At 42.7% G+C, this 12862-nt stretch overlaps 1 protein-coding gene across 1 annotated transcript in view; it reads left to right on the top strand.

The window, feature by feature from the left end:
* The window catches only part of RBM48 (RNA binding motif protein 48), a 299162-nt gene that overhangs the window by 164146 nt on the left and 122154 nt on the right, over positions 1 to 12862 (top strand). Inside the window, exon 3 of the mRNA XM_044067674.1 lies at positions 9960 to 10105. Coding sequence (XP_043923609.1) covers positions 9960 to 10105 — 146 coding nt within the window. The remainder of the gene's footprint in view (positions 1 to 9959; positions 10106 to 12862) is intronic.

Below are 12862 nucleotides of genomic sequence, written 5' to 3'. Positions count from 1 at the left end.
CTGGTTTCCCTCCCTCCATCCCCTTCTTCTCTCTCCTTACAAGGGAAATTTTGGTATTTACTTTCTACCGGTGGGGTTCTTCCACCAGAACCTGGCTCCCACTTGGGGGCTCCTGACAGGTTAGGGCAAGAAAAACTGATGTAATGGCGTTGGCTGCCTTACTATATACTGCTGACGACCTGACGTCAGTCCTGAAGAGAGAGCAACCGACGCAGAAATATTAAGCCTCTGGTATTCAGGCTGGCCGAGGGCTACCCTGGCAGGGATAACCCAAATGTGATGACTGCAACAGTGAATACATTCGAACATCTACATTTATGGTAAGTGTACACAACTGTACTTTCTCCATGTGGACCAAGGACATAAGCTTTTATCTTTTTAGTCTGTACATTTTCTTAGTGTGTTTGGTGGATCTGTGACATCATTTTAGTTTAGAACTCAGGTACTCCACTATGAGGTTGCATGACTTGGCAGTGTAGGAGTATTCTGATTAAGTGGAAATTTGGACTCTGAATCAGCATCAACTGGTGAAAACATTTCAGAAGGAGTTATCTCTAGCTCCTGTTGAAAATGTTTCACCAACTTGGAACCTGAACTTCTCAGCTGACTTAGTTTTAGGAACCACAGTTTCAGCAGCTAGCTTTGACTGATTGAAGTTTGTATTGTGGATGACACTGATTGTATGTGCCATTGTCTCAGCTCAGTGGATCTCATAACTTCAGTGTATAATGCATTAAGAACCTTATCACATGCTGCATTAGGGTTATAATTCTCTTTCTCTTCCTCTGTCGTTGGATGAATCCTTTTTCTCTCAGAATTGGTTCCTGAGCTGTCACTCAGTAGTCATTTCTTCTTTCTTGCATTTTTGGGTGCTAGAGACTGGAGGGAACATGCCCTTCATGCTGTGGATGGACACCAGCAGTTATAGTGCTGGTTATGTTTGTCCCATGAGCACAGGCACAGAAAGCAACAGGGTTGGCTTTACAGATTTGCAGCAGATCCTACCAGTTGAATAGCCACTTGAAATATTCCTCTTTAACAAGAAGCTGTCCAAAAAGCTCCTGGCCAGTGCAGTAGTAGGAATGGGTCTGTGATGAGCATCTTTGCTACAAACACATTGTCATCAGTGTATACCATTACCAAATGTTAACATTTAGAGTTGTCTCTGTCTGCAGCCATGAAATCCTACCATTTGGTTCTGTCCCTTTTGTTTTTTGGAACACTACTTTGATGTCTGTTCTGTCATTACCACCCATTGCAGAGGAGTTCTTAAGATAAAATCAAACACTTGGTTTCAATTAATGAATAATGAAAAAGTGCATTGTTGATTATATCATAAGTAAATAAGATTTATGTGGTTTGGATGTACAGTGTTGCAGACAATATGTAGAAGGGAAAATTAAGTTAACGCAACCAAAGGTAGGAGAGCTTATCCCAAAATTAATTGAATTTTTAATATTATTAGTACAACAAAACACACTGGGAGAGGGTGTCTTATCCAAATTATATAGAGTGGTGATGAAAGAAACAAAAAGTTGCAATGACAGTTACTGTGACTGTTTTTCTCACATTAATAACAGACCTCCAGATAAAGATGACAAAAAAATCATGTTTAATATCTTGTAAACCACTTCTGTTAGTTGGAAATCTTTTACTTGGAAATTCTTGCATAGATCTTTCTTCACACCTCATAAAGTTGAGTTAATGTTTAAAAAGAAGCAAGTTTGTTGGAGAATTAAACAGGAGCTTAAAGCAGATTGACAGCACATGTTATTTGTGTTGTACTTGCACCTTATTGGAATAACAAACTTTTTTACAGGCTTTATTTGGGGACAATTTTGTTTTATCTAGGTCATTAATTGTTTTTAATACTCCTATTCCTGTTTGTGTTAAAAGAGTGAAATATCCTCTTTTATGATCCATTTTATCAATTGTGAGGAAAGCTGTAGCCAAGAACTGGAAGAATGAAGCTACACCCTCTTTTAAAGAATTCACAAATATTGAGTATGTCTTCTGGAAATTCCATCCATCCTCAACCCCTATTTCCCATTTTGCATATGTGGTTGGGATGTCACTTCAGCAGTGGCAATCATCTCTAGCCAAGGTTTACACCACCGGGTGGCTAGCCCTGCCACGGTGGTTCATTCATACCATTCACTTGCACACACTCACCTAAGGACAATTTAGTGTGTCCAATCCACCTACTGCATGTCTTTCGAACATGAGAGGAAACTGGAGCACCAGGAGGAAACCCACGTGACCACAGGAAGGACATGCAGACTCCACACAGAAGGCACCCCAGCCGAGAATCGAACTGGAGAACCTCTTGCTGTGAGGTGACAATGCTAACCGCAGCATCACCAAGGTCAATTATCACCATGAAATCAAGAGCTACTAGAATCACCTCTTTCTATGACACATGGACAAATTTCAAGGAACTGCCTGAGAAAAAAAATAGCTATCAATTATAAAGTATAGGAATTTCTGAGATTCTTCATTGTTAGTAGACACTCATCTAAATGTTCTTCTTTGTTCTTGTTCGTATTTTTTTTATGCTCACAAATTTCTAAATCCAATTATTGTCATGATCAGTCTGTTTAGTTAAAATCTAATAAAAACTTTAAAAAAAGATAAAATCAAACGCATAAACTAGCGCAAAGACAGCTAAACTTTGAGAAGGAATCCTTACTCTACAACTCTGCCCATGTGAGAGATATGTCTCAGCTGCTACATTATGGCAGTAGAGCCTTTTTAATTAAACTTCAGATGTGGTGTTGTCCTGTCTTGCCTTCATTCTTACTGAGGTTGGGTTCGGAACCAGTTCTCAGTTCCGACTCTGCCTTATATACAAGCTCGAGGTCTTTCATTAGCTCGTGGCTAACTCCTATCCCATCATGCACCAGGAGAGTTCCCCAGATCTCACTGACCACTAAACGAGATCAGGTACTCTCTTTCTGCTCTGGCTAAGTACATTTTTTCTTATTACCTGTGATAGAAGAAGGTTTTCTTCTATTTGTCCTTCCTGTTACTTAGTTAGTGGATTGTTGTGTTACCGCTTTTTGTGGTTTAACTGCTTTTTTTTTCTCCTATCCTGGCTTTAAACTTAGTTTAATAGACTATTTTTATTTAAAGGGATTTTTTTTACTTGTATTGCCTTTTTCCGGTTAGTTAGTTTAAAATAGAGAACTGCCTGAGCCCGTTTAAGTCAGAGGGCTTCCCCTCCCCTATCTCACACTTTAGGGCACAGCCTGTTTAAGTTAGAGGGCTCTGCCCTCCTTTCATTCTGTTGATACTTTTTCTAGTTAATTATTGTTACTATTGTTGAGTTTTTTTTTTTTAAAGAAATATATTTATATATGTACTCCTTTAGTGTGATTTGTTAGCTGTTTTTCTTTCTTGTGGTTGAATAGTGTTAGCAATGTTGTCCTAGGATTCTAAACCCTCTGGGGCAAAAAATGTCCATTACTGATAGGCACATTGTTTGCGTATACTGTTTAGCAGCTGTCCACCTCCAAGAGTCCTGTGCCGTTTGTCATTCTTTTAGTCACAGGGCTTTGTTAGAAAGGAAAAATAAGTTGACTTTAAGAGGCTTATTGAAACTCCTTCTCTGAGGTAATCCAAGGAGGTCTGAGTTCTTCCAAGTCTGGTCATTCTCCATCTTCTAAATCGGACAAGCCTACTAAAAGTTCATCTTCTTCAAGCGCTCTTTCGGAGCCATCCAAAAAAGTGCATAAACTTTCCTGTCCGGACCCCAAGGCTGTCTATTCCGAAGAGAGGCCTTCCACTTTGCCTCCATCAGCGTCAGTGCCAGTGGAGTTTCCACTACGGAGCCTGAAATGGAACCGGTATCTCCAAATCTCAAATCATGGTTTCAGCCCTCCAAGTCTCTGGCCCCCTCCACTCAATCTTCCAGGAGCCTGTCCGATGACGCGGATCATGTGGTGCAGACACTGCGAAGTCTAAGTACACCTGAGCTTAATGGACTGTTGTTGGATCCAACCCTGTCTGCTTTGGATCTGAACAAATCCTCCCCTTCTGTACCAATTCCTCCTCCAATCTGACTTTGGACCTCAGAGCCGGAATGTCTGGAGTTGATCTTGGGGAAACCATCGGAACAGAGACCTATCACAGGATCTTCAGTTCCGAACATTGCTCCGATGTCCTTGTGTCCATCGGAACTTGAGGAGTCTAGGGGCCAACGCTCTCCATTTGGGTCCAGGGAGGGGAGTCAGATCGGGCAGTCATCTTATCCGAACTTGCCTCTCCGGGCATTGGCTCAGATGAGCTCAGCTCCTACCTCAGTCTCGTAACCACCCCCCCTGGTTCTGGGGTTTCCCTCCAGTTCTTCGGTTCTGGGAGTTACCTCTGCTCAGGGGTGGGGGGCTTTCGAGATGATGAGGAGAGTACGGTCTCCACAGACAGGTCCACTCCCAGGTCTGGATATTCTTCCCCCAAAGGCACTGGTGTCTGTCTCTATACCACAGCATCCGCAGGGACACTGAGATCCTAGGCCTCAGGATACCCCATTGGATGGCCCCCTCTCTTCTGAAAACTCTCCAGAATGCCCCTCTCCAGAGTTTTCTCTGAAGAGATTATGTAAGAGGAAGCATTTAGACTCCCAAGAGGAGTCCACATCTGTTACAGACCACAATGATTCTGAAGGATCTCCATGGTCACCTTCTGAAGGTGTCTCTTTCACAGACATCTTAGAAATACTAAAACAGAGAGGTGGCTGGAAGTCCATCAACCCTTCAGAAGAGGAGTTTGTATACTTAAAGGCCTTCGGATCTCGCCCTTCCTCCACTTGGGTGTCTCCGCCTTTCGGCGAACTAATGGACCTAGTTTCTCAAAAGGTGTGAGAGTCTCCAGGTTCAGTGGAACCTGTTCCTTGGAGGCCAAATAAGTTCATCACCTCACCAGCAGACAAAAATTTCCTAACCAAAGGGATCCCAGTAGATGCTGTGGTGGTGGCAGCAGCTAATAAGAAGGAACTCTGAGACATCCTCTTCTGTCCATCCACCAAACAAGGAGTCTCGTATGATGGACAGATATGGAAAGCGCATTTTTTTTCTTCAGCGACTTTTGCTCTTAGATCACTGTATTACCTGACTTACTTTACTAGACTTCAGAGGGATCTCCTGAAGGAGCTAGGCGATACCCTCCAAGGTTCAGTAGCTGAGGGGGTATCAGAGAAGGTTTCCTCTCAGCTCTCCACCTTAAATTCAGTGGTTAATTCCTCCATGAGATTCATTTCTTATGCAGTGGATGGAGTGAGCAGAGCAGCGGGTTTAGAAATTTCCCTAAGGAGACATTCCTGGATGCGCTTGTGTGACTTTGTGGAGCCTTTTAAATCTTCCTTTTTGAACATCCCGTTTGATGGCTCATCTTTGTTCGGGCCAAACATCAAAGACACTAACCAGGTGTGAACAAGAAGAAAAGACCGTCTGCTGTAGGAGTCCATTTTTCCCTACCTATCAAACATTATCCCAAAGGTTAAAAAGGAGGGAAAATGTGGTTCTAAAAATCCCAGAGAGCTTTCCAGGACACACTTGGCGATTCTTCCCCCAGGGACAGAGGGGGAAGTGGTTATGGAAGACGCCGACCACATGGCAGAGGGGCTCTGCAAAATCAGGGCGACAGGGAATCATTCCTTGGTAAGCCCTTTCAGCGCTCCTGAAGGGAGGCCTGTCTGTCCATCTCTGGAAGCAGTTGGGGGTCACTTATCTTTGTACCTATAAGCCTGGCTAACAATTACAAAAGACAAGTGGATACAAAGCATCATATCTAGAGGTTACTCCTTACCCTTTTCCTTCCCCATTCCAAACATAAAAAACATCCTGGACATTCCACCCAGTCAAAAGGAACGAGTGACTCAAATTCAAAAGTTGCTAGACAAAAGAGTCATCCATACAGTCCCCGCAGACCAAATAGGATCCAGAACTTACTCAGGATTCTTTTTAGTTGCAAAGAAAACAGCGGACTGGAGACCCATTTTGGATATCAGCAAATTAAACAAATCAGTAAGAAACTCCAAGTTCTGGATGGTAACACTGCAGTCAGTACTCCCTTTTCTGGGACAAGATGATTGGATGTGCTCTGTAGATCTCTAGGAAGCGTACTACCACATAAAAATGGACAGGCGATCCAGGAGACATCTGCACTTTCAGCTGGGAGCCAGTCAATACCTGTTTGGAGCTCTGCCCATTGGCCTCACTTCAGCCTCCACAGTGTCCACCAAGTGTATGGCAGTAGTCATGGCTCACTTGAGACACCTAGGATTCTGAGTGTTTCCATACCTAGACGACTGGCTCCTAACTGCCACCACCGAGCATCTACTACAAAAAGTGAGAGCCACCACCTTGCATCTCTGCTCTCACCTAGGGATCACAGTAAACTACAAAAAATCTGCCTTGCTGCCATCTCAGAGTACCGTTTTTATAGGAGCAGAATTAAATGCAACAAGGATGATGGCCAAACTACCCTCAGAAAGGGTTCAGGAGCTACAACGTCAGGTCCTAAACCTTCTTTAAAGGAAAAAAAAACACAAGCAAGGACAGTTCTGAAAGTCTTCGGAACCATGGCAGCAGCAGCAAACCAGATCTCATTAGCACATCTGCACATGAGAATTCTCCAGTGGCTATTGTTCACTCGGTGGTCCATGCAAGAACTAACCATATCCCACCAAATATTGATAATGGAATCTTGCAAGAAGGACCGTCGTTGGTGGATTTACTCTGCTCATGTGACGTTAGGTTGACCCTTTGTACTTCCCCAGCCATTAGCCTCAGTGACCACGGCCGCTTCTCAGATAGGGTGGGGGGTAGCATTACCTGGGAATAGGGTGGGGGGTAGCATTACCTGGGAAAGCAATCCAAGGCACTTGGTAGGATCATGAGGCCCATTTGCACATCAGTGTTCTAGAGATGAGAGAGGTGCTTTTAGTGTTGTAAGCATTCCAGGACTCTCTTAGCTGGGAACTATTGCAATACAGACAGACAACATGTCAGTTGTGTGGTACATAAACAAGGAGGAACCAGATCTTACCCCCTTTGTCGGGAGGCCCTGAGAGTATGGCAGTGGATGACCTCCTCCCAATGCTTTCTGGTAGCAACGTACATCCTGGGAAAATCCAGCGTGATAGCAGACAAACTCAGCAGAGTGATGCCTCACGAGTTGTCCCTAAATCAAGAAGTGGGAAGATTTTCCGCAAATGGTGCCAGCGTTGCTGTGACCTTTTTGCCACATCCATGAATGCCAAACGGTGCAGCTACTTTGCCCTGATCGCCCCACCGGGCATTCATCGAGGGATGCACTTGTACACGATTGGCCCTGGGGTATCATCTGTGCTTTCCCAAAGTTCTACAGAAAGCCAGTTACTTGGGAAGGGACTTGATACTCATCGTGCCATATCGGCCTTGTCAGATCTGGTTCCCCTTCCTGTGGCCTCATCTACAGGAGGAGCCTTGGATTCTGGACTCAGTTACAGACCTTCTGACCCATGCATCAGGAATGCTCCATCCCTCCCTTCAAACCCTCAAATTGACAGCTTGGCTGCTCCGATTCCAACCATAGCCAGGCTCCCTAACCTTTCTTCACCAGTAAAACACATTTTAATTTCTTCCCATAAGTCTTAAAGGAGAAATATAGAAGCAAATGGAAAAGATTCTCTTTATGGGCTTCTCTTAGCCACATTGACCTGTACTCTGCCCCAGTATGCTCCATTCTAGAATTCTTGGTAAAACTCTTCAAGGAAGGAGCAGCCGCAGCTACTATTAGAGTTCAGCTAGCATTTAGGAGAATCAGGCCTCAATGTTATATCCCACAGACTATGCAAAGCCTTTCTGAAGGGTACTTTTTTTTTAATAAGACCACCCATAAAAGATCCTCCGACACCATGGGACTTGAGCATTGTTTTATCCCACTTAATTTTCCCCCCATTTGAGCCAGCATCATCCTCTGATCTCAAGTTTTTGTCCTGGAAAACTCTTCTCTTGGTAGCGATTACTTCTGCTATAAGAGTGTCAGAGGTGCAGGCCCTGTCACCAAAGTCCTCCTACATGCTTTTCCACAAAGATAGTCTCCTTCCAAACAAACCCTTCCTTTTTACTCAGGGTATGTTCAGAATCTAATTTGAATCAATCCATTGATCTGCCAGTGTTCTTTCCAAGGCAGAATACATGTTGCACCAACTGGACGTGCATAAACAATTGCGCTTCTACTTGCATAGGACTAAGGACTTTAGAAAATCTGATCAACTATTCATATCTTTTGCAGATTCAAAGAAAGGTACAGCAGTTTCTAAAGTGACACTTTTTCTAAATGGCTCTCAGATTATATAACATTTGTTTATAAATTCCAAAACAAAGAACTTCCCCATAAAATAAAAGGCTATTCTACAAAAGCCATTGAAACCTCTTCAGCCTTTCAGGCTAGACTGCCAATTGATACCATTTGTGCTGCAGCAACATAGTCAATGCCACATATCTTTATCACTGATTACAAAGTCGATTTGGCCTCCTTTGGTTCCACTGTTCTGAAGAATATTCTATCTTGAGCCACCCAAGAAAGATTGTGCTAGGGACGCTGTCCCAACCTTAGTAAGAATGAAGGCAAGATAGGACAACAACGCATAAAGAAGTTATGTACTCACCATAACGTTCCATGTGTGTTGTCCATCTCGCCTTCATTCTTACATCCCACCTTCCTTTCCCCCAGCCTTTGGCTCCTGGAAGACCAAGTGGATGCAGTTGGCTTTTAGCTATCTGACCTTTTTGATTGCTCTGTAAGGTATAAAGCTACTGTTATTTTTGAATTCCTTTTCTTTTTATAGCTGCAAACAAAATCTGGGGAACTCTCCTGGTGCATGATGGGATAGTGAAAGACCTTGAGCTTGTATATAAGGGTGCATCAGAACCGAGGATCAGCTCCGAACCCAACCTTAGTAAAAATGAAGGCGAGATGGACAACACACATGGAACATTTTGGTGAGTACATAACTTCTTTTTTATAATTCTGTAAACCCGAGTAGTATTTCTTGTAAGTTTAGCTCCCTGTTTGAGTGGGATCAGGATTGGGAATGTCTCAAGCTACTTATGTTGTTTAACCCTGATGCAAGGGTGCCATGCATGAGCCACAGGAGGGGTGCTTCTTGTGTTTGGGAACTTGAGATTGTGTGCAAGAGCACAAGAAGGATGTAGTCTATTTTTTTATGTATTTCTTTATGTATTTCTATTTATTTACTGGGGTAGTGCATCAGTCAATATTAACTAATTTCAAGCTCAGCCTGAATGAAATACAAAAGATTTCATAAAACAAAAAACACAGAAAAGTTCAGGCTAATTACTTAGAAAAAAATGTGTTTATACATTCCAATGAACAAGCACAGTGCAATGTGCAGTCAAGCAGAGTGTTATGTACAATACATAAAGTTTCTAAAGTGGGTCAGTCTTCAGTGAATCATGAGAGACGAGACTCAGAAAGGTTAGGTGCTATGTCCTGTGCTGAAGCAGGAGCATTTAGCTTGGATGAAGAAGTGCTTTTTGAGTTGCATTCTGAATTTGGACTTGATGCTTATTTCCTTAGTGTCGGTGGTGAGAGCTTGCCAAAGAGTAGTTGCCCTGAGAGCAAAAAGAATGAGCAGTGCTGTGGGGTTTGGTTCTAGGGGTAATAAGAGTTAAGTCAGGTGAAGAGATTCCTTCCAACAATTGATTTAGCAAGTACACACATACTTTTCTTTGCTGACGACAGCATTTTGAATTGTGGTATGATGCAACTTTTCTGTTTTTTTTTCCTCGTGCAATTTTTTTTTCTATCTGTTGGGAGCAGTTTGGTACATGAAATGAAAGTTCTGTTATGGCTTGTGGAAAAACTACATACGGATGCTTCTATTTTCATCTAAAGTTGGTGTTTTGTGTTTGAAATCATTTTCCTTTTTTCACAGTTGTTTTTGATTGATTTAGAGTGGCAAAAAGAAAACTGGATGAGCGGAGTTTCTTTGGTGGCTTGCTTCATGTGTGCTATGCTCCAGAATTTGAAACAGTACAAGAAACCAGAGAGAAACTAATAGATCGGAGGCGGTATATTGCAAGAGTTACATCAAACAGAGGTATGTACTATTTTTTTGGGAGGGGGTTGATAATCCTGTGGTCAGTGAATCCCACTGGAGCAACCACAAAAGGTTTATTGGGTAGCCTTCAAGCACAGCAAAGATAAGTTGCTAGATCTAGGATCATGTACACTACACCGCTGAGAATGAATGAAAATTAAACAAAGGTTAGTTCCTATCTAAAAGATGATGACAGGGTAATTATGCAAAATTTATAAATTTGTGGTCTTGAAATACATGCACACGCAGACACTCACACATATTATCTTTTTTTTTTTTTTTACTGACAAATGCACAAAAAGGCATGTAGATTTTCAAAGTGCTATTTTAGTCTTCTGTTCTATTTTTGTAAAACACTCATTGATTTCTGTTTTATCTTAATATTTTGCAATGTTCTGCATTGTTTTAATGTATCTATTGTTTTCTTATTCAAACTACTTTTGTGCATGACCCCTTAACATTTTATTATTTCTTTTTGTGTTTGTCATTACCACAAGGACATTTTTTTTCAGACTCTGCTTGGGAGCATTGTCAGGCGAAAGGAGTTGCAAGAGACACACTAGGCAAACAGTGGCGGAGGAAATCAAAGTTGACTGCATGAAGCTTGTCTTTAACATCTTATAGCCGTCATTCTCTGATTACTGCCAGTCTTTTGCTTTTACAAAGTAGTTGGCTTATTTTGAGTGTAAGATTGTTTCTCTTAGTTTCATTTTCATTTCTTTAATGTTTTAAAGCCTGTTGTTTTCATATGATTTATACTGTATCTGAATTTCTGAGTTATTTTTTTGTCTAAATTTTTTGCTGCCCACTTCTCCACAGTAGGCAGGCTGTCATTTGATTAGGTTCTTAGGTAGGTACTAGGCTATCGGCCCTGGGGCCTATACAAGCCCAGCCAAAAAGTACCCTGGCTTTTGCCACCCAAGAATATTATTTTCCTGTGCCACTGTCGAGCAGAGCCACAGAAGTGATCCCCGGGGTGAATTTCCTATTTCCCATCCAATCATCAAGATTTTTCTTGAAGAGTGCTAATGAGGAGCCTTGTTTGATATAGATAGGTAGTTTATTCCAGAGTATGGGAAGTCTCTGGGACAGGAATCTATCCGTCCGGCATGTTGTGTTTATTGTGGTAACGAGGTTTAGGACCCTAGAGCATGTAGCTCAGAGGGATTGGGATTTCTTTAAGTGGAGCATGTCCAACAGCTCTGGGTTTGACATAGCTTTGTATGTTAGGCAGAGATCACCTCTGAGTAGGCGATATGCGACGGAGTAAAGCTGGAGTTTTTTGAGACGGTCTGCGTAGGACATCTGTTTGAGGCCGGTAATCCTCTTTGTGAGGTATTTCTGTGGCCTTTCCAGTTGTTGTAGATGTCTTGTGAGGTACATAACAAAAGGGGCGTTGTACTCTATAATGGGTCTAATGAGTGATGAGTAGAGTGGAACAATGACACCTTTTTTTTCAGGATGAAAAACCTTTTGTGATGAGGTGTGCCATGTAGAAGGATTTCCTGACTACTGTGGCGATGTGATTATCAAAGGAGAGACTACTGTCCACCTGTGTCCTAAGGTCTCTTATCACACTTTAGGTGTTAAGTATACTACCGTCTATATTGTAGTTCATGGGTACAGAGTTTTTACCAAAGGGGATGACAGTGCACTTTTTGGCATTGAGCTTGAGGCCATGGCTTTGACACCAGGCATCTGTCTCAGTGAGGCCCTTTTGTAGGATGTCCACATCATTAGGAGTTTCGATTATGGCTCCTAGTTTGCAGTCATCTGTGAACTTCATTAGCCAAAGACTTTCTGTGTTAGCCTGTACTTCAGAGAAGTAGATACCAAACAGGAGAGGACCCAGGACTGAACCCTGTGGTACTCCACTTGTCGCTGGTCTGAAGTCGGATTTGGAGTCTGCTACTTTCACAGTGTGGGTTCTGTCAGTGAGCCAGTTGGCAACCCATCTTGTGACATAGGGATTTATACCTAGTTTAGTGAGTTTATCTATAATTCCAGAGTGGGGGATGGTGTCTCTAAAGCCTTGGCAAGATCTAGATAGGCTGTGTTGAACCACCATACCCTTGTCTTGGTGACTGCTTCAAAGAAGTCTATCAGGTTTAGGAGACATGATCTGCCTTTTACAAACCCGAACTGGGTGGGGTCCAGAGTTTGGAGATTACCAATGTCTTTGTTTATAAGTTCCATGATGATACGTTCCATGGCCTTGTAGACCAGGCTCGTCAGGCTAATGGGGGGGGTAGTTCCCGGAGTCTGTGGTGGCTCCCCCGTTGTGGAGTGGGATAGCTGTCGCCATTCAGCAGGCACAAAGCCTGAGGTGAGGCTATGATTGAACATGGTACTTAGGTGGGGTGCCAGTTTGTTCTGTAGTTCATGTAGAACACAGCCTGGGATGTTGTCTGGTCCCATGGATGCTGTGTTCTTGGCTTTGGAGAGTGTGGTTTTTACCTGTGCAGCCGTGATTACAGGAACTTTGCATTCTTCCGGTATAGAGATGGTCTCTTTAGGGGATGAAAGAGGGGTAAAGTTAGCACTGAACCTATCTGCCAGGATGTTGTCAGTATCAGTTGGTTCTGTTTATTTAGTGCCATTGTGCTGTAACTCAGCAGATCTGAGTGTTGCCACTGAGATTCTTGACATAGCTATACAATGCTTTGTGGCTGTCTTTAGAATCAGTGGCGATTTTGTTTTCGTAACTAGCTTTGGAGGGTTTTATCAGGGATCGCAACTTCTTACTGAGGCTGACCC

This window comes from Protopterus annectens, chromosome 3.part1 (genome assembly GCF_019279795.1).
Source record: "Protopterus annectens isolate FY-2018-M chromosome 3.part1, PAN1.0, whole genome shotgun sequence".
Lineage (NCBI taxonomy): Eukaryota > Metazoa > Chordata > Ceratodontiformes > Protopteridae > Protopterus > Protopterus annectens.
Note: the sequence above shows the minus strand (reverse complement) of the source record. Positions and strands in the feature narration are given on the sequence as shown.